At 41.4% G+C, this 23044-nt stretch overlaps 1 protein-coding gene across 3 annotated transcripts in view; it reads right to left on the reverse strand.

The window, feature by feature from the left end:
- Positions 1–13150, reverse strand: part of znfx1 (zinc finger, NFX1-type containing 1) — a 51362-nt gene extending 38212 nt beyond the window's left edge. Inside the window, exon 1 of one of the 3 annotated variants that reach the window (XM_072239744.1) lies at positions 12929–13150. Coding sequence is in view for 1 of the 3 variants with exons in the window: in XM_072239737.1 (XP_072095838.1) it covers positions 12737–12775 (39 nt within the window). In the remaining 2 variants the exon portion in view is untranslated. Of the gene's footprint in view, positions 1–11611; positions 11839–12736; positions 12867–12928 lie in introns of those variants that run through there. The other 2 variants (XM_072239737.1, XM_072239751.1) reach the window with 2 other exon arrangements.
- Positions 13151–23044: the final 9894 nt, after the last annotated feature.

The raw sequence follows: 23044 nt of genomic DNA on the forward strand, positions 1-23044 counted from the left end.
CTATTGTGTTGTCTGTTATGGTATGCCCCGTGCTTTATGCTTGGCACCGAATGGCAATCAATGCTGGTGAGTTTCACTGACTGGCAATAATGTGATTCTGAGATTAGAGAGTTCCTCTCATTGTTGGTAGACAGATGTCATTCCTTTCTCTAGCAATATTTTCAAATGATTAATTAGAAAAGAGAAGTTTGTTATTATAATTCCCTGCACATTTTCTTCATGTACCCTTATAAATAGCTCAGCAAATTAAAAAATAATAAATTCCTGAACTAATAAACCCAGGAACCTGAAGACCCGCACTCAAAGTTTGGTGTCTACCATCAGATTTCTAAACTATCCATGATCCCACAGAAATTACTTTGCTATTCCTTTTTTGCAATTTTATTGTTTAGTTTATATATATATATATATATATATGTCATACTGTACTGGTGCAACAGGACAACAAATTTCATGACGTACTGCACAGCAGTGATAATAAACCTGATTCTAATTCTGGTTCTGCAGCCAGCGCACAATCTCTTCTGCTTACGAGAAATAGAGATTCCCCGTAAAACAATTAGAAGCACAAGAATTATTTTCTCACTGTGGATCAGCTTCCTTTCACATTAATGGGAATGCTGGGTGGAATATCAGACAACTGTTCAGGATCACGTATTTGAAATCAGCTAAGCAACATTTCGTACTTCACGTCCCTACAAATAATCAGCTAGCCCCTAATAACAATATGAAAAATATTATCCATAGACATCATTCTATTTGGCATGTAAAGTTTGCAAATACCTAGATGCACATCCCTCACTGAATGGGTGTGCAAGGACAAGTTTCAATGATAAATTATTAGCTATTAGCTTTTGTTTAAGTTTAAGCAAAGTTGCAAAGTGTCACTGTCAACTGATTATATATGGAATGCACAGTGCTGTAAAAATTAATGCAGAATTACATAAAGCTCAGAGTTTTCCATACCTGAAGGGATGGTTTTTACAGGATTACAAACTAATCTTCCATATTTAGTATCTAGTCTGGACAGCTATGGGACATTTACAGTTCTATGCAGAAATCTTAGGCATATACTGTATATATAAATAGGGTGTCGACGACCTTTGAACAATACTGTAGTTATTTTATGTATTGTACAGTACTGCCACTGCAAAAAAAAATTTCAAGACATGAGTGATAATAAACCTTATTCTGATATGGGTCTATTGCAGACTGAGAATGGGAGAGGGGAATCATGGTTGAGAAATGGGGAAGTGAGAGGGAAGGAAGAAAGATCAATAAACCAACTGTTTGGATTAAAATGATCTTGCCCGGTGTGCCAGGGCTGAGTGTATCTGCACCCGCCCCAGCACTCCTCTGCCATACTGCTCCACCCTTTGCTCATGCCAGATTTACAAACTCGCTCTCTGCTCCACATTGGCAACCACAGTACTGTGCAAAAGTCACAGGCAACCTAGCTATATATATGTGTACCTAAGACTTCTACACAGTTCTATAAGATTGGTCTCTGAATACTACGTACTTGGTGAGACAAGAGAAACTGCAGATGCTGGAAATTTAGAGCAATACACACAAAATACAGGAGGAACTCAGCAGGTCAATGGAGGAAAATGAGCATTAGACATTTTGGGCCAAGTCACTTCAAAATGACTGGAGAGAAAGGGCAGAAGCCAGAATAAATAGGTGGAGGGCGGGGGAGAAGCAGAGATTTCAGGTGATACATGAATCCAGGTGTGACAGGGCAGATGGGGAGATGGTGAGGGTGGCAGGGGGAGGCGGGAAGTGGGAATGATTTGAGAAGCTGGAAGAGGCTGGAAGGTGATGAGTGGAAGAGGCAAAGGGCTGAAGAAAATGAAATCTGATAGAAATCAGAATCAGATTTAATATCACTGGCATATGTTGTGTAATTCATTAACATTATAGCAGCAGTATACTGAAATACTTGATACGTAAATATAGGGGACAGTCGACCATGGAATAAAGCAGGTGGAAACATGATGGAGGAAAGTGTGGGTGATGGGCAGGTTGGAAGGGCAAGGGAGAGGAAAGAGAAGGGGTAAAGAGGCCAGAGGTATCAGGGAAAACAAAAGGTGTGAGGAAAACAGAAGTGAAAAGTTACTGGAACGTTGATGCCATCAGGTTAAAGACAACCAAAACCTGACACAGTTTGGGGGAAATTGCTTCATCGAGCGTCCTTGTTTAATCCACTGTAACAACCAGAATCTCCCATTGGCCATCCACTTTAATTCCACTTCCCATTCCTACACTGACATGTGTATCTACTGCCTTCTCTACTGCCATGCTGAGGCCAGATGCAGACCGGAGGAGCAACATTTCATGTTCTGTCTTAGTAGTCTCCAAACTGATGACATTTGCTTCCCCACTTCCTTCCCACACAATGTCCTCTTTCTTTCCAGTCATGATGAGGGGTCTTGGCCTGAACTGGTGACCGTTAATCCCCCTCCACAGATGCAGACTGGCCGACTAAGTTCCTCCAGCACTTTGTGTATGCTAGTTTATATTTCCTGACATATGTCTAGCCCATGCCTGAACACCTCTAATTCCACAAGAGTCTAAAGAAATTTGGCTTGTCCCCGTCGATCCTCACCAATTTTTATTGTTGCACCATAGAAAACATCCTATCCGGAAGCATAATGGCTTGGCATGGCAACTACTCTGCACATGACCACAAGAAACTATGAAGTTGTGGACACAGTTCACCATCGCTAGAACTTGTCACTACTTCTCAGTGCCTCAGTAAAGCAGCCTATTAATCAAAGACCCACTCATCCCGGGCACTCTCTCTTCTCCCCTCTTCCACTGGGCAGAAGGTACAAAAACCTGAAAGCATAAACCACCAGGGTCAAGAACAGCTTTTACCCTGCTGCTATAAGATTATTTTGTAGCTCTTCAGCACAATAAGTTGGACTCCTGACCCCACAATATACCTCATCATGATCTTGCACCTGTTGTATACCTGCATTGTAATTCTCGGTAGCTGTTACATGTTTTCCTGTTTGGTTATTGTTTTATTTTGTTTTACCTCAATGCACTGTGTAATGAAGTAAACTGTATGCTTGACAAACTATTCACTGTATCTTGGTACATGTGACAATAGTAGTAGTAGTAATAATAATAATAATAATACAGTCTTATAAAAGACACCATACCTCACTATAAATACAAGCCTGATCCAGTTTTAGAGTCAGAGTCCCACAAATTATATTATGACTGATTCATTATTACAAATAGGACAATCCATAATAACCATCTGGATATAATATTACAAGATAAACAAGCAAGAACAACTTATTAAATTGATGTAGCCATACCAAACACACACATATAGAAATCAATGTGAAAAGCACCAGAAAAGTGCTGAATTAAAAGAGGAAATTGAAAGACTATGGAACATGAACAAGAGTATACGTTGTCCCAATAGCAATATCTACAATTGGTATCATCCCAAAGTCACCACACAAAGCATTAAACAATTAGGCCTATACAGGAATAGTTACGTAAATCTTCAGAACACCAGTAGAGTAGTCTGAAAGTTCCTAGCAATTGAGAAATGAGCCTGCTTGGCTATGCCTGTACCTCAGGTTTTACCAGCTTGAGTTGAGAAAAAATAAAAGTTAAAAATAACTAACAAAAAATCCAGTCCAGGTTGCAGAAGCGCTGGCTGACCTCTGGTACTTCAATCAAATATCCATCCTCTATAATGGCTAGTATTATTTCATTATACAATGCTACCCTGCCACTTTTTGATAGCTAGGCATAATCACTTGCTGGACACATTATTCATTAGTAATTAAAAATGGGATGTATTTTTCCTCTTTGTTTGACCGGGATTCATGGAGTCAACATGATTTTACCACAAATGTCACTGACTTGAAATCACCACCAGAATACTGCTTCACCACATGGTCGAACAATTGATTTCAGAGGAACAGGACAAACTGTTTTTTCCAAAAGCTATAGGGCTATTAAAACAAAAACTTCACACCACCTTAAAAGTTTCTTCCCCCGGGCAGTTAATCTGATGAAGGGTTTTGGCCTGAAATGTCAACTGTTTACTCTTTTCCATAGATGTTGCCTGGCCTACTGAGTTCCATCAGCATTTTGTGTGTATTACTTAAATTAATCTGATCAACTATTCTAGTTAGCTTCCACCTCTCGCCCAGAGTTACGTCAGTAACTGCACTGCACTGTAACTAAACATTTTATAATTCTGCCTACATTGTAAATACATGCTGCTATTTATTTATTTATGCACATTTTATTCCATATGCATACTTCCAGCATTATTTTATATAATTCTTTATAAATGTTGTATATTGTTTTTTTTGTTGCATGTCGCACCAAAGCACAACGAATTCCTAGTACCTGTAAATGTATATGGCAAATAAAATTGATCCTGGATAAAGGACATGAAGAAGATTATCCAAATGCCACAATCTGAAAGCATCATCTACAGCGGACTCATACAGAACACAGAACTTGTACAGCACAGTATAGACCCTTCATCTTACAAAGTTTTAAAATACTCCCAATCAATATACCCTTACCCCCTACATAGGCCATAACTCTCTATTTTCCTTTCATCCTTGTTGTCTATCTGAGAGCCTCTTAAATGTCCCTATTGTATCAGTCTCTAACACCACCTCCCACAGCAAAAGTATACATTTCTCAGATATCAAATTTACCTATTGAAACCTATTGAAACACCACGTTCCAGGTCTTTACCACTCTCTGTGTAAACAGCCCACCTGTGCCATCACAACTAAACTCTGCTCCACTCACCCTAAACAGATGCGTTCTGATATCGGTCACTGCCGCCCTGGGAAAAAGACACTGGCTGTTGTACAACCTTAAGACCCTAAGACATTGGGGCAGAATTAAGGTCTTTGGGACATCGAATTTGCACTGCCGTTTGATTATTATCCCTCTAAACCCCATTCTCCTGACTCCTCCCTTTAACCTTTAACGCTTCTGCTAACAAGAACCTATCTACCTCTGCTTTATGTATTCTCTATACGTTGGCCTCCATGGCCATCGGTGCCAATGAATTCCAGATTCACCACCCTCTGGCTAAAATTCCTCACCTCTGTACTAAAGGGATGTCCTTGTATTCAGAGGCTGTGTCCTCTGGACCTAGACTCTCCACTATAGGAAACATCTCCGTGGTTTTGTTTTGTAACTCCAAACCATCAAACTAATTTAAAGGAAAAGAGAGAGTCCGAAATGAGAGTCCAACTTAGTTTTTATTGTCAGTGAGGTGCACACGTATGACACGGTAGAGTCACGACGTATGCAATTCCCTTATTTCATACATATAACTATTATGAATTATTTAAACAAAGAATGCATAATCAAACAGCATATTTACAGTATTACTCAAATATTACTTAAATACACATTTACGTTCACTCTTTCTAAGCTTTTTAATTTTCAATAGGTTTCATTGAGATCCCCATCCTCTTTCTAAACTCCAGAAAGTGCAGGTCTAGAACGACCAAATGCTCCTCATACATTAACTCTTTCATTCCTAGAATCATTCTCGTGAAACTCCTCTGGACCCTCTCCAATGCCAAAACATTCTTTATTAGATAGGGGTCCAAAACTCTAAATGTGGTCTGACCAGTGCCTTATAAAGCCTCAGTATTACATCCTTGCTTTTATATTTTAGTCCTCTAGCAATGAAAGCTAATTTTGTATTTGCCTTCCTTATGACCAACAAAGTGGCTGAGTGGGGCTCCACTCTATCTATGCCTCTTATAATCTTATACATCTCTATAAAGTCACTTCTCGTCCTAGTAAATCTCCTCTACACTCTTGCTAATGCTTCTGCATCCTTCCTAAAATGAGGTGAACAGAACTGAACACAATACTCCAAGTATAGTCTAACCAGAGCTTTATACAGCTGCAACTTTACCTTATGGCTCTTGAGCTCAGTCCCCAAATAATGAAAGCCAACAAACTAATGCTTCCTTATTCACACTATCAACTTGGCAGCAACTTTGAGGGACCAGTGGACTTGGACCCCAAGATCCCTCTGTCCTTCCACTCTGCTAAAAATCTTTCCATTATCTTTGAATCTGCATTCAAGTTTGACCTTCCAAAGTGTATCACTTCATACTTTTCTTGACTGAATTCCATCTGCCATTTCTCAGCCTAGCTCTGCACTTTGTCCTGTTGTAACCTGCAATAACCTTCTAGACTATTTATAACACTACCAACCTTTGTGTCATGTGCAAATGCACTAACCCACCCTTCCATTTCCTCATCCAAGTCATTTATTAAAATCACAAACACCAGGGTTCTCAAAGCAGTTCCCCACATAACACTACATCACCAAACTCCACACAGAGTATATTCCATTTACTACCACCTTCTACCTTCTGTGTGCAAGCCAATTCTGTATTAACACTGCGAAGTTTCCATTGATCCCATCCCTCATGACTTTCTGGATGAGCCTTCTATGGGGAATCTTGTCCAACTGGCTTACTAAAATCAATATAAACCACATTCACTGATCTACCTTCTTCAATTTGTATTTTTCACTTTCTTGAAAAAGCCAGTCAGGCTTGTGAGGCACAACCTGCCCCTCACAGAGCCATGCTGACTATTTCTAGTAAGTCTATACTTCTCCAAATTCTCACCCCTAAGAATCCTCTCCATGAGTTTGCCTACCACTGACATAGAACTCACTGGTCTATTACTCTTCTTGAACAAAGGAACAATATTTCCCATCTCCAATCCTCAGATACTACTCCTGTGGGAAGTGAGGAAGCAAATGTTATCTTCAATGGCCTAGCAATCTCTTTCCTCGCTTCCTGTAGTAACCTGGGATATATCCCATCAGGGCCCGGGGTGTTATCTATACTATTGTTTTTCAAAAGCTCCAACACTGCCTTTTTTTTAACCTCAATATGCTCTAGCTCATTCATCTGTTTTGTGCTGACCTCAATCATAAAGGTCCCTCTCACTGAAGCAAAGTATTCATCAAGGACCTCCTCCAACTCCAGGCAAATGTTTTCCCTTTTATCCCCAAGCAACCCTACCAATGATCTAATTATCCTACTGACCTTCACGTACATGTAGACCCTGGAGTTTTGTTTAATCCTACTTGCCAAGTCATTCTCATGTCCCCTTCGAGCTCTCCTAAATCCATTCTTATGCTCTTCCCTGACTAGTTTATAACCTTGAAGTGCTCTGACTCATTTTTGCTTCCTAAACCTTAAGTATGCTTCCTTTTTCCTCTTAACTAAATGTTCCACCTCTCTTCTCAACCATAGTTCTTTCATCCTGCCATATTCTTCCTACCTCAGATGGGACAAATTTATTCAGAACCCCATGCAAGTGCTCCCTCCACATTTCCATTGTGCATTTCCCTGAGGATATCTGCTCCCAATTTGTGCACCTAAGTTCCTGCCTCATACCCTCATAATCTGCCTTCCCCCAATTAAATACCTGCCCATACAGTCTGCTCCCATCCTTGCCCATGGCTATGCTAAATGTTAGTGAGTTATGGTCACTATCTCCGAGATGTTCATCCTGCGAGATTTGTCATCTGAACAAATTAATTACTTAGTACAAGATGCAGTGAGGCCTCTCCTTCAGTTGGTCTGTGTACATAATGTATCAGAAATCCTTCCCAACACATTCAACAAACTCTGCCCCATCCAAACCTTTTGCACTAAGGTGTCAATCAATATTAGGCAAGTTGAAATCACCCATGACAACAACTGTTATTTTTGACCTTTACAAAATCTGCCTACTTAATTGCTCTTCAGTTTCCCTGTTGCTGGGCAGAATGGGGGGTGGGGTGGCTGTAGACTACTCTTAACAGGGTGATTGCACCCTCCTGTTTCTGACTTCCAACCCACATTGATTCAGTAGGTATTCCCTCCATGATATCCTTCCTTTCTGAAGCTGTGACATTATTGATGATCAGCAATGCCGTGTCTTTTACTTCCCTGTCACCTTTCAAACATCTAAACCAGGGTTTCTCAACTGAGGTTTCACAGAAAATTGCTAAGGGTTCCGCGAGAGACTGTGGTTAAAAAAGTAACATCATTTTTTGGACTTGTGCAACTTGCAATGCTAGTACTCACAGTGGTGGGCTGTGGCCAGGCAGCCCAGCTAACTATCTCGTTCGAAATCTCTCAGCCCAGTACGGCAGAGCACAGTTATCTGATTGAGTCCATTCCCAGTTTTCAACGGGAGATAGGGGAGGCCGTTGACAAACGGTGAATGCTGTATTGCACGGAGGGGAGGACGGTAGGCTGATAATTGATGGAGAAGAGGCTGATGAGGAACGTGAAGTGCACTTTCTGAGCATTGAATGGACTCACCCAATTTGGGCTGTAATGTCAGCCTCTCCCTCTCGAATTAACTCGCCCAACTTCCCCTTATGCACTGACTTATAGGATCAAACAAGCCATCAATGTAGTAGAACACTGGAGGGAAATTTTCATTCTAAAGAAGGAATTCTTCCACACCGCAACTCAGCTGTTGGCCTGCCACTTTGCTGTTGTTGTAAACATTGCAAAAAGTGAATTGTATTGTGAAGTTTTCATATTTTTTGCAGTTTTCTCATTTATTATGCTTTCTTTTTTATATTTTATTAACGCATGTGTTTTACAGACATGTCTCATTTAGTAAGTAAATGTTTTTTCAAAGTCTTGTATAAAATTGTGTCTTAGGCTATATTTTTATTCATATCGCTTTAGCTTATAGTTTTTAATAACGTTACTATTCAACTTTGTCGATAAATGTTCATGTTGTAAATAACATAAAATAAAATCAATTTACAATCTTTATTTCAATTAAATCTACCAAGCCTACCTTCAGAAAAATGAAATACCATTTTGGTTTAAGCCAGTTATTTAACAGAAACCTATTATGTTTGCCTTATGAGCCTTTAAAATTTATGAACAAGAAAGAAAGAGATTAATTTCAAGAAAGTTAAGCTAAACTTAACTAACTGTTCTTTTCCCAGGAAAGGTTTGCAAGAATTCATTCTCTACTCATAAGAGCATTGATAATTATTTTGGATAACTATACCTACAACTTACCGATCACACTAACGTACCATGAGCTGTAAATGTCCTGCAATAGTTTTTACGCAGGGGTTCCCTGAGACCTGAAAATTATTTCAAGGCTTCCTCCAGGGCAAAAAGATTGAGAAAGGTGGATCTAAACCCTGGAACACCAAGCAGCCAATCCTGCCCTTGTGATAGCCAAAACCATTTTAAGGCCATTGCATCATGACTGCATGTACTGATCCATGTTCTAAGTTCATCACCCTTATTCAGTGTCACCAAGAGCTCAAGGCCAAAATCATCATGAGGAAATGCTGCAGATAGGTTGGACATGTGATGAGAACAGAGGCCAACTCCATCATCGTCAGCACTCACTGAACCCCTGAAGGACAGAGGAAATGGGGAGACCAAAGACAATTTAGTGCCATACCACAGAGACAGAAATAATGACCTTGAACCATACCTGGGGCACAACAGAGAAGATGGCCAAGGTCAGACGGTGATGGGTAATCTTCATTGCTGCCCTAAGTGCCAGTGGCACAACTGGGAGTAACGAACTAAACAGAGCCTGATATAAGCGTTAATTACAATTCCTTGCTTCAAAATATCTAATGCAAGCTTCCCATTAATAGGATATAGTAGTATACATAAATGCTATGTATTGATGCATTTACATGACAACTTCGAAGTAACAGTGAATAACATGGGGCAACTGGGACTTGTCGCAATGCTGTAACAGTATTGGGGTGTAGTTTAATTAATGCCAGAGACTAATAAGAGATTATAAGGGGAGCAGTACATTTATGATGCATCATTTTAATTTTTTTATAATGATGGTTTGCACACATGGCACAATTAACATTTTCTTTACCACCAATCCAACATTCTGTTTCTTAAGTTATGTGAACTTAACATGAACTGTGATGTCGCTGGGAAAATTTTAAATAGAAGGCTATAGGTAAGCCTAGTAATTTCTAAGATAGGGGCATGTTCCGCACAACTTTGTGGGCCGAAGGGACTGTATTGTGCTGTAGGTTTTCTATGAAAAAAATTCATGCCCACAAGGCAATAAATATTTGTTACAATTTCTCTGAGATCTTAAGGAAAATTAAAGTGGTCTCCATTGTAATGAAGCACATTTTACACTCAAATCCTCCTTCAAATGTAGTATTTAATATATGTCGGTAGATATCTTTGTAAAATAGAATACAATTTGCTCTGTATCATAAGACTGAGCACCTATACCTTTTTCAAAACATAATACACACTAAAAACATGTTGTGTTCTTGTCATGTGATGCAAACATCATAAGAATAGCTTTCCAAAACAAGAATTGCATCATTACCACTTAATCTCTTCAAACCTAATTGTCCTTTTTTTTAAAAATCTTACTCAACAGTAAGAATGAAATGGTACTTTTGTCTTACATATTTTATCATGATTATCAAATTGGTCTGCACTTTTTACTCAACTTTCAAGTTGCCAATCTCAGATATTTTAGATAATTATTCCTAGCAGAAAGATAAATATAAATTTGCTTCCCAAGAAGGCAAACTTATATGCAACTTCCTTCAAATTTAATGCAAATAATGGTTCATGTGATGAATATGGCACCCCTAGAAAACCTAATAAACGTTTATATTAATAAAATTGATAAGTTTATTCTTAAGTACTAATATTAAACTTGATTGTTTTATACAATATTTTAATTCATAATTGAAACTCAAAGTAATTGACTCTCACACATATTTGACGTGTTAGTGGAACCAGAACCGTTAGCCATTGGGGCGGGCTTAATAAACTGATCAGAAAGGCCGGCTCTATTATAGGAGTCAAGCTGGACACACTGGAGGCTGAGGTAGAACAAAGGGCCCTACGGAAAATTCTGGACAATGTTTCTCATCCTCTGCACGCCACCTTGGCTGAACAGAGGAGCACTTTTAGTAATAGACTAAGACAACTGCGCTGCTCCAAAAGAGCGGTGGATTCTTACCCTCGACCATTAGGCTCTATGATTCAACCTATAGCCAGGGAAGTGATTATCCCCTCCTGTAAGAGGTAACCTATTTTTTATTCTTTCTTACTTCGCCTCTGATATTTGTATATCTATGCAATTGTAATGCTACCGTAACAATGCAATTTCCTTTGGGATCAATGAAGTATCTATCTTCTGAAACGAAGTCATCGTTATTTTTACTCTGAGCAATTCATTCCGCCAGAGTACCGTTATCCGTCGTGGTCAGCAGCACGCACCCGAGCGAACACTGGAGGGTTCTGATAAAACTACCGGCGCTACTACCTTCACTAGATCAACTCCTACTTTCAGCACAACAAAGTCTTACAGCTCACCGGAAAGGCGGGAGTATAAATGGTGTCCCAATAAGCTGAAATATTTTTGCGTTACTGCACAGTTAAACTTACATTAAAATGCACTTAAACATTGTCTTTGCTGTCCTCCCTGGTAGGACCAAACATGTAATGCCCATAAGGATGATTTGACCTTCACTGAGGGAGCGAATGATAGATAGAGGTCACACAATCAACAGCGTCAGTTTATACTGTACCTGCAGGCAATTGCTTACAGAACATCAGGAAATGGCACTAGCTTTCACAGTTTTGGCAAAAACATGCATCCCCCGGAATACTGTAAGGTAGAGCGAGGAAACAACTTGATGGTGCAGTAACCCAATGGTGCAATGACATCATTTTCACATCGGTCTGAAAGCATCCATGGGAGAGGTAACGTGGTGATTTTACCATGGTGACAACGATTATTACAGACATACACTTAGACGTGCATAGCAACATTTCGAACCCAGTCCCAATATGTCCGCTACTTTACCTCCGCATAAGGAAAAAAAGCAAATATATAAGCCAATGGATCGCTGCAGTTTACAATCGGTCTCCTCCTATTTTGCAGCAATTACGGTAAACAAACATTACTTTTAATGAGCCTCTGTTCCCAATATTATCAAAGCAAATTCACTGTGTCACATTTGTTGGAAAATGGTGATTTCAACACCAAAAGAGTTTCGAAAACAAACACCGGATTATCGGTGAAATTACATCCTGCAAAACAGGAAGCAAGAGTTTATTTCCATACTCGCGTAAAGGTGGCCTTATTTATTTATTAGGTTACTCGGTTTGTTGTCAATATGTTCAAAAAGTTAGGCCATGGGATTGAATGTCAATAGCAAAGGTCTGAATAACAAAGACGTACCAGAAGGTCGCCCTCTTGTTTCACACTGAAACAAAAATGTGAGCTATGATATTCTCACGCCTGTTTGCGTGAAATTTTATTTGATAAGAATTATCACGGTAGCCAGGCATACCTCCCTCCCGTTTTGAGTGAGTGGGTACGGAAACAAGTCAAAACAATTTTTGTTTTCTGAACAAAGCTGTTTTGGAAAATCCGATTAAAATACCGAGAAACCGTATATAATTGATCAGCATTTGGGAAATAAAAATGGGTCACCAATCTCCACCCACTTCGTGACATCATCTTCGGCAGAACCTGGACGAGGACGCAACTCGCGTTACATATTCGCGAAGGCAGCGCAATTCGGTCACCTTTATAGGGGAAGGGGTGCAGGGAGCATTTTCAAGGCAATTCCCCTGGTGTTAAGAAGTTTTTCACTGCAGTTACTTTGTTACAACAATAAACATACTTCCGCGTTCTGTTTACGCACTTTACTTCCGGAAGAACTTTGCCCAGAGTTGACTGTCATGAGTTATTCATGCTTGGGGAGCTTGTCGCTGTCAAGAACGCGAAAATACATCCACTCTCCTTCATTCCGTTCACCCATTCACGACCCCGAACATTAATCTACAACGAGACAACACTCATCTCCGCCCGTCTTATTGGTTACTGTCGCGCTCACCTTGTTTTGTTCCTGTCCACCTCACTGCTGCTTCGCCTAGCGATGGCGACAGCACTAAAATACTGTAAAATAATCAAAATGCCAGTGAACAGATCGCTTCATCTACTGCCTGTCGGTCAGATTAGTCTTCTTGCTATGTCTGATCAGCCGCGCTATCGCCCTCCTTTTATAAAGTGGCACTGATTCATCACCGCCCTCATTCTCGTCACTTTCGGTTTTCATTCCTCGATTTGGTTCCTGGTCTGAAGAAACAACAGCGACCGGATCTGAAAGCCAATCGCATGATCAGCTGGAATCATAGGGCCACCGTTTTGCTCAAGGCGGATCCCGTCTCCGCGGCGGCTGACGCCGAACCCGGTTTCATCCGAGTAAAAAAAAATGCAGCTCGGCTTAAAAAAAAGTAGTTGACTAGAAAACCAAAATACCGAGAACCGTAAGAGTGCAGTTAATCTATTTCTCAATTCTCAATTTTACAATTGCAAATTTAAAAAAAAACAAAGGAGGTACATTAGCCTTTAGACCCATACACAGAGAATTAGAGGAACAGGTTCTTCCCCCACCCCGCCGCCGTCACCAAATTTCTGAACGACTCTTGATTCCATCAATACTACCTCAATATTCCTTAGTTGCATTTTTATTTATTTTGCAATTTACAGCAATTTTACGTCTTTACGCTGTAATGCTGTCACAAAAAAAATCACGTTATAATAAACCCGATTCTGAAATCCCGGATTTACCATTCCATCCATACCCTTTTGTAACAAGATGTGCCTTGACATTGCGTCGCCTTAGGATATCAAAATATATGCACAAACAAATAATACTGATAACCTCCCATAGTTTTAAGTTCCATGGAATAAAAAAAGTGCTCTGTCATTTCTATGCTGCCCATCAGTGGACGTTACAGAAATGCTGTAGTTTTGGAAGTGGGAACATCGTTATAATATAGTTTTGAGGAAGTTGGGGGGCTCCAGAAGGAATGAGACCGATAAAGAGAATAGGCAACGAAAGCGGCAGGCGGAATACAGCGTCAGGAAGTGATTGGTCATGCACTTTGGCAGAAGAAATAAAAGCCTAGATTATTTTCTAAATGGAGAGAAGATTCAAAAATCTGAGGCACAAAAGGATTTGGGTCCTTGTGCAAGATTCCCTAAAGATTACCTTGCAGGTTAAGTCGGTGGTGAGAAAGGCAAATGCAATGTTAGGATTCATTTCAAGAGGACTAGAATATAAAAACGAGATTGTAATGTTGAGGCTTTCTAGTGCACTGGTGAGAGCTCACATGGAGTATTATGAACAGTTTTGGGCTCCTTTTCATAGAAAGGATGTTCTAACACTGGAGAGGATTCAAAGGAGGTTCACGAAAATGATTCCAATATTGGGCAGCTTGTCATCTGAAGAGCATCTGATGGTTCTGGGTCTGTATTAACTGGAATTCAGAAGAAAGAGGGATGACCTAATTGAAGCCTATCTAATGTTGAAAGGCCTAAATAGAGTGGATGTGGAGATGTTTCCTACGGTGGGAGAGTCTAGGGGCAGATGGCATAGCTTCAAAATAGAGGGACATCCTTTTAGAACAGAGGTGATGAGGTATTTCTTCAGCTAGAGCATGTGGAATTCATGGCCTCAGGTGGCTGTGGCGGCCAAGTCATTGGGTACATGTAAAGCAGATGTTGATAGGTTCTTAATTAGTCAGGGCATGAGGGGATATGGGGAGAAGGCAGGAGACTGGAGCTGAGAGGGAAAATTGATCAGCCATGATGAAATGGCAGAGCAGACTCAATGGGCCAAGTAATCTAATTCTGCTCCTATATCTTATTGTCTTTTAGTAAGTGCAATTACATTTTGTACACAGAATTCATAAATAGAAATGAGTGATAGGAACCACCAATATATCTATTTTTGGTAATATTGACTTAGGGCATGAGTATTGGCCACAAGAAGGGAAACTCTGCTTTTCAGTGAGTTAGACCGGCACGAAGAGTTTAAAAGGAGACAGATTTTTCTTCAGCGGTTTGATCGAGGGATGACTGCGGAAGTGTGTGAACATCAGCGAGTTGGACTGGCATGAAGTTTAAAAGGAGACAGCTTTACAGAGCGGGCATCAGAGGAGCAGGCAACGGAGTAGAGGGAGACAGAGTTGGAGGGCTTTGGTTCAACAGGGCTTCGGTGATAATGGATTGAGGCCAGGTAGGTTATCTATGAAGAATAGAAACAGGACGTAGATCTGTGAGGCTGGCATTCTGTGCTGGGTGTCAGATGTGGGAAGTCTGGGAAACTCCCAGCCTCCTAGAAGGCAACATCTGTGCCAGGTGCATCAAATTGCAGCTCTTTAGGGACCGGGTTAGGGAAATGGAGCTGCAGCTTGCTGACCTTCGTCTGGTCAGGGAAAATGAGGAGGTGATCGAGAGGAGCTGTAGGCAAGTAGTCACACCAGGGCCTCGGGAGACAGATAAGTGGCTAACAGTCAGGAGAGGGAAGGGCAAGAGGCAGATACTACAGAGCACCCCTGTGGCTGTCCCCCTTAACAATAAGTACTCCTGTTTGAGTACTGTTGGGAGGGACAGTCTACCTGGGAGAAGCAACAGTGGCAACATGTGCTCAGACTCTCTCTGGCACAGAGTCTGGGCTTGTGGCTCAGAAGGGTAGGGAAAGGAAGAAGGCAGCAGTAATAGATGACTCTATAGTTAGGGGGTCAGACAGGCAATTCTGTGGACACAGGAAAGAAACATGGATGGTAGTTTGCCTCCCAGATGCCAGGGTCCGGAAAGTTTCTGATCGCGTCCACATTATCTTGAAGTGGGAAGGTGAGGTTGTGGTACATATTGGCACCAATGACATAGGCAGGAAAAGGGAGGAAGTCATGAAAACAGACTACAGGGAGTTAGGAAGGAAGTTGAAAAGCAGGACCTCAAAGTTAGTAATCTCGGGATTACTGCCTGTGCCACGCAACAGTGAGTATAGGAATAGAGTGAGGTGGAGGATAAATGCATGGCTGAGGGATTGGAGCGGGGGCAGGGATTCATTGGGAGCTCTTTTGGGGCAGACGTGACCTGTACATAAAAGACGGGGTGCACTTGAATCCTGGGGGGGGGGCAAATATCCTGGCAGGGAGGTTTGCTAAGGCTGTTGGGGAGAGTTTAAACTAGAATTGCTGGGGGTGGGAACTGAACTGAATAGACGGAGGAAGGGGCTGTTGGCTCGCAAATAGAGAAAGCTTGGAGACAGTGAGAGACATAGGAAAGGCAGGTGATAGAGAAAGGATGCGCTCAGACCAATGGTTTGAGATGTGTCTATTTTAATGCAAGAAGCATCATGAGCAAAGTGGATGAGCTCAGAGCATGGATCGGCACTTGGAGCTATGATGCTGTGGCCATTACAGAGACTTGGATGGCTCAGGCACAGGAATGGTTACTTAAAGCTATCAATGTTTCAGAGAGGACAGGGAGGAAGGCAAAAGAGGTGGGGACATGGCACTGCTGATCAGAGATAGTGTCACGGCTGCAGAAAAGGAGGAAGTCACGGATGGATTGTCCACTGAGTGTGTGTGGAAGTTAGGAACAGGAAGGGGTCAATAACTCCACTGGGTGTTTTTTATAGACCACCCAATAGTAACAGGGACATTGAGGAGCAGATAGGGAGACAGTCTGGAAAGATACAATAATAAGTGTTGTCACGATGGGAGATTTTAATTTCCCCAATATTGATTGGCATCTCCCTAGAGCAACGGTTTTAGATGGGGTGGAGTTTGTTAGGTGTGTTCAGGAAGTTTTCATGACACAGTATGTAGATAAGCCTACAAGAGGAGAGGCTGTACTTGATCTGGTATTGGGAAATGAATGTGGTCAGCTGTCAGGTCTCTCACTGAGAGAGCATTTTGAAGATAGTGATCACAATTCTATCTCCTTTACCATAGCATTGGAGAGGGATAGGAACAGACAAGCTAAGAAAGCGTTTAATTGGAGTAAGGGGAAATATGAGGTTATCAGGAAGGAACTTGGAAGCATAAATTGGGAACAGATGTTCTCAGGGAAATGTATGGAAGAATGTGGCAAATGTTCAGGGGATATTTTTTAGACTTAGATTATGAGAACACGCAGTCCTCTTTTATTGTCATTTAGAAATGCATACATGCATTAAGAAATGATACAATGTTTCTCCAGATTGATATCACAGAAAACAAGACAGACCAAAGACTAACACTGACAAAACCACATAGTTATAACATATAGTTACAGCAGTGCAAAGCAATACCATAATTTGATAAAGAACAGACCATAGGCACAGTAAAAAAAAGTTCTCAAAGTCCCGAGTCGATCGACTCCCGAGTCCCCGATAGCAGGCAGCAAAAGGGAGGAAGTCCCTGCCATAACCCTCCGGGCACCATCAACTTGCTGATACCTTGGAAGCAGCCGACCCCAGCCGACCCTGAGTCCATCCGTCCGAAAACTCCGAGCTTCCGAGCAGCCTCTCCGATACAGCCTCCCGAGCGCCTTAAACCTCTCCCCGGCCGCTGAAACACGCAAAGCCGAGGATTTCCGGGCCTTCAGCTCCGGAGATTCTGGTTATCACACAGTAGCAGCGGTAGCAAAGCAGTCATTTCAGAAGTTTTCCAGATGTTCCGCTGTGCTCTCACGTCTGTGTGGCATTCTGCGTAAGTATGTTCCAATGAGACAGGGAAAGGATAGTAGGGTACAAGAACCATGGTGTACAAAGGCTGTTGAAAATCTAGTCAAGAAGAAAAGAAAATCTTACAAAAGGTTCAAAAAACTAAGTAATGACAGAGATGTAGAAAATTATAAGACTTGCAGGAAAGAGCTTAAGAATGAAATTAGGAGAGCCAGAAGGGGCCATGAGAAGGCCTTAGTGAGCAGGATTAAGGAAAACTCCAAGGCATTCTACAAGTATGTGATGAGCAAGAGGATAAGACGTGAGAGAATAGGACCAATCAAGTGTGACAGTGGAAAAGTGTGTATGGAACCAGAGGAGATAGCAGAGATACTTAATGAATACTTTGCTTCAGTATTCACTACAGAATCAGGTGATTCACATATTAAAGGAGGCATTGGGAATGTTGCTCTTCATTGCAAGAGGTTTTGAGCAAGGAGCAAGAATGTCACACCACATTTATGCAAAACCTGGGTGAGTCACACCTGGTTTCTTGGTCTCCTTAAAGGGTATACCTGGCAAGGAGACACAGCAGTGAAGATTAACCAAACTTATTTCTGGGGTGATGGAATGGAAGCAGAAGGTGCTGGATGCATTCAGAAGATTAGGCTGCATCTTTAGGAAGAGTATATGTTTCAAATCAAATACCCTCTATTAGAACTGGGAAAGAACAAAATGTTTGTTTTAAGTGATAGGAAAATGGAAGAGGGATAGATACAACAGAATATTTCTGCTAGCACGGGGCAGGATTGCTGCAGTGATCAGTTGTTGAAGCCACCTCACTAACAGTCAGAGAGAGTGAAAGAAAACACAGGCATAAGAGCTGTGAAATGCAGCTCAGCTGCAGAAAATGCCCAACAGAAAAGGCAGTATCCATCAAGAGAGAAACATCAAGTACATATTCCAAGATGTGGCCAGTTTTTATACAGACTGAGAATATGAACATCCTGAAGTTGCTGAATTTGTTACCAAGTCCCAAAGCTTGCAATATGCTTGGAAAAAGACGAGGTACTGTTCCTTGGGTTTACACTGGGCTTTGTTAGAACATTGCAGAAAGCCACAAACTGGAAATGGAATGGTGAGTTAAAATGGCAAACTGACATTGATAATTTCACATTCCCAGCAACACTATTTTTGTTTGAATTTTGATCCTGAGATGGTAGGACTTTTCTTTGTGGGGTGATAGGATTCATTAGAGTTTAGAATACTGTAATAGGAGAGGATCTCATTGAGATATTCACGACTTTCACAGGACAATTTCAAAACTGGCTTGAAGGTAGGAGGGAAGAGTCTGATGGTCCAAGGTTGTTTCTTGGAATGAGGGCCAGTGACTAGTGGCATGCCACAGGAGCTGATGTTGGGACCCTTATTACTACTTGTATAAATAATTTGGATGTGAATGCATAAAGCTTGATTAGTAAGTTTGTGAATGACCCGAAATTAGGAGGTGCGTTGTCAATGAAGGCTGCCGTAGATTACTGGGGGATATTTGAAAGCAGCATCATAGAGAGACAAGGAAGAAGAAAAAGACATTTAGCATATTGGCCTTCATCAAACAGAGGAGCTGGGACATTATGTCACAGTTATGAGGATACATTTGGAATACTGTGAACAGCTTTGGCCACCTTGTTATAGGAAAGAAGCAGTTCAAGTGGAAAGAGTGCAGAAAAGGTTGACAAAGAAGTCACATGGACTAGCGGGCCTGAGTTATAGGGAGAGATTAGTTAGGTTAGGTGTTTGTAGGAGAATGATGAGTGACATTATTGAGGATTATAAAATCATGAGGGGCATTCATAAGGTGAATTGTAGCCATTTTTCCCCAGAGTAGGGGTACCCTAAACCAGGGGGCAAAGAATCACAGCGAGGGGGGGGAAAGATTTAAATGTGACTTGTGGGGGGGGCAGCATTTTCATGCTGAGTATATGGAATGTGTGGAATGTAGAATGAGCTGCCAGAGAAAGTGGCTGAGGCAGGGACAATAGCATCATTTGGACACGTACATGCAGGGGGCAGGGCTCAGGGGGATACGGGCTGAATGCAGGAGACTGCAACTAGGTGTGTGGGCACCATGGTTGGCATGGACATGTGGGTCCAATGTCCTGTGTCCATGCTACGTGGCTCCATGAGTGGATGGATGCAGGGATCAAGTTTCTCCTTGCTGGGAAGAGGCTGTGAAGGTGGTAGGATGTAGGACCAGGAGTCACAGTCTGCGTCTATGTCACAAGAACTAATTTTTTTTTAATTTAGAGATACAGTGTGGAACAGGCCCTTCCAGCCCAACGAGCCGCACCGTCCAGCAACCCACCTATTTAATCCTAGCCTAATCACAGGGCAATTAACAATGACCAATTAACCAACTAATTGGTAACGTCTTGGGACTGCGGGAGGAAACCGGAAAACCTGGAGGAAACCCACACATTCATGGGGAGGACATACATGGAATTGAACTCCAAAGTCCGACACCCCGAGCTGTAACAGCATCATGCTAAAAGCTATATGACCGTGAAAGCCCCCGCAGATGAGGAGAAAACACTCCCGTTAAGTTGTCAAATGTAATATCATGTCCCAAAGCCTGCAACATGCTTAGTGACAAGATGTTGTTCCTCGAGTTTACATTGGGCCTTGTCGGCCAAGTCATTGCATATAATTTAAAGTTAAAAGGATGGATTTCTAAACACAAAAGCAATGAACCAGGAAGGAAGAATGTTGACGTCTACAGAGACAATGTATTATAGTGGTACAGCTACAATTATGTTGAATAATAGAGTGTGCTCAAAGGGTCAAATTGCCTGCTATTGCTCCCATTTTTTACGTTGCCATATTTCAACTGTAATCTCACCTATCTGTTCTGAACTGCCCGATAAGGAAGAAAGAGCATATATTTAACATATAGTAAACATGTTCACAACAAAGCATTACATGGCTGTAAAACACTATTCATTTCCTTGTTTAGTGCACAGTAGAAAGCAATGAAGACATCCAAAAACACACACACACACAATGCTGCAGGAACTCAGCAGGCCAGGCAGCATCTACAGAAAAGAGTACAGTCAATGTTTCGAACTGAGACCCTTCAACAGGAGCTTCAGTGTTTTCCTTTATCATGTCTGTAACTTTCTCCCAATTTTCACTATTGGCAATCATGCAAGTGGAGACCCAGGAATACTGTTGCACTCAAAAGTAGAAGGATTTCTCATTGCTATTTCTGTAATAATTTTGTTTACCGGTCAGCGTTGGTTGCCCTGAGCTGAACCCCTGAACCTGGTGGACCAGTGAAACACTCTTAGTCTGGTCTCTATGCTTTGACCTGTTTCGCATGGGTGATCCTACCAAGAGCCAAAACATAAAGCCCTGACCCCAGCCAACATAGCTCTTCGGATCACTGAGGCATGCAAGCCTCCAAACCATGACAAGGTTGTGGTCCTCTTGGAAGAGACGGCAAAAGGCAGCTCCTAAAATGTTGAATGTGGTGTCTCATTTTCTACATAAGGATGAATTTACTGTTCATTCTCAGTTATCTTTGGAAATTCATAATCTTCCATTTTCCTGTATATACAGTATATTAAATTACTAGGCTACTTCATAATGTTATAGTTGTTCCTGGATGTGCTGCCTTAAGTCAGTTATTTTATTTGTCATTAGCACCCTTTTCTGGTACTTTTGTATAAGCAGTCATTTAGGTTATGTAACACACATCAAAGTTGCTGGTGAATGCAGCAGGCCAAGCAGCAACTCTAGGAAGAGGTACAGTCGACGTTTCAGGCCGAGACCCTTCGTCAGGACTATTAGGTTATGTAATCTGTGTCTCTAGTTGATGACATCATCAGTAGGTGTCGAGTCAGTTCTCCATGTAGAGTTGAGGGAGAGCTTGTGCCTTTTCATTTGACATCATCCTGATGTTCAGGTCTTTGAAAGCATCGTCAGTATGTAAAAGTAATCTTTGAGTTTATTATTTGTTGATGTATATGCATATTTCCACAAATCAGAGATATTTGAATGGTTTGTGTGCAGATAAAATACAGATGGAATATTCATGCGGGCCACATGTTCTGGCTAACCTGTAGTGAGAAAATGTGCATAAGATACATTGTATGTAGCAACATCTTGCTTACCAGTAGCCTATCTTTATGATATATTTGGAACTCATTTGTATACAGTATCTTGTGTATTATTTTGTATCATTTGTAGTATACTTAATGCTTGCCTTGTACTTAACTATAATGGGAATTTGGACATTTTTTGATTGTATGCTTTTCTTTCTGTCAGTTTTACCCTACCACCAGTTGCTACATTAAAGAAAGTCAACTTGGAATGCCTTTGTCAATTGGGGATGGAGTAGTTTATACGCCTGTCAATTCATGCAAGGCATGTGAAGAGGACAGAACACCGTACCTCCTCCCTGATGGTAGTAATGAGAAGAGGCCTGACCCATATAGTGAGAGTTCCTTATGATGGATACCATCTTCCTGAGTTGCTGCCTTTTAAAGGTGTCATTGATGGTGAGCAGACTTGTGATGGAGCTGCAACACACACAAAATGCTGGAGGGACTCGGCAAAGCTCAGCCCAAAACGTCGACTGTACTTTTTTTCCATAGATGTTGCCTGGCCTGTTCCATTCCTCCGGCATTTTGTGTATGTTGCTTAGACCTCCAGCATCTGCAGATTTTTCTCTTGTTTGTGAAAGACATCTAAATTACATTTATTATAACTTGAATACATAAATACTGGTATAATACAAACATAGCAAAATAAAACTAATTGGGAACTTCCTCAGTACTATGTCACTGTATCTGACATTCCATGCACTCAACTGCCAATCAGGTGTCATGGCCCGGTCCGTGAAATCCGCATTCCGGTTCACGGTCTGGTCCATGTTCCTTATTCCAGGTTTTCTGGTTTTCCCCAGTTTCTGTTGAGGCAGCTGATTCTCGTTTGGGCTGGCTTCAAAAATACCTTCAGGATTCAGCCCCTGGCGGTGGTTGGACGTTGTGAGTAGGAGAGTGGGAGTTGATTGTGGAGCTCACTGGAAAATGGTGGAGAGAGAGAACATCAAGGAAAGAGCCAAGCTGTTGAAGGAAGTTATTGGCGAGAGTGGAAGTGAACTAGAGATGGAGGTCGGCGGGAAAGAGGAACGGAATGGAAAGAGGAAGAAAAGAAAGCAGAGGTATGGGATATCAAACTCTGAGGAGTCAGCGGATGATCAAAACAGGACAGCAAAACAATGGAAAGAAGATAAGATTAAAGCAATTATAAAACTAAGCGAAGACGGGGCGTCTTTTGGTGATTGGAACCCGATTTGTTTGACGAAGATGCTCTACAAAATTATAGGCGCGATTAAAAGAGCAAAGATTTTGCGAAATGGATCACTATTAGTGATTTGTCGGGATAGTGCTCAGCAAGGCAAAGTGATAAGATTAAGTAAAATAGACGGCAAATAAGTACAATGCT

This window comes from Mobula birostris, chromosome 2 (assembly GCF_030028105.1).
Source record: "Mobula birostris isolate sMobBir1 chromosome 2, sMobBir1.hap1, whole genome shotgun sequence".
In the NCBI taxonomy this organism is placed as follows: domain Eukaryota; kingdom Metazoa; phylum Chordata; class Chondrichthyes; order Myliobatiformes; family Myliobatidae; genus Mobula; species Mobula birostris.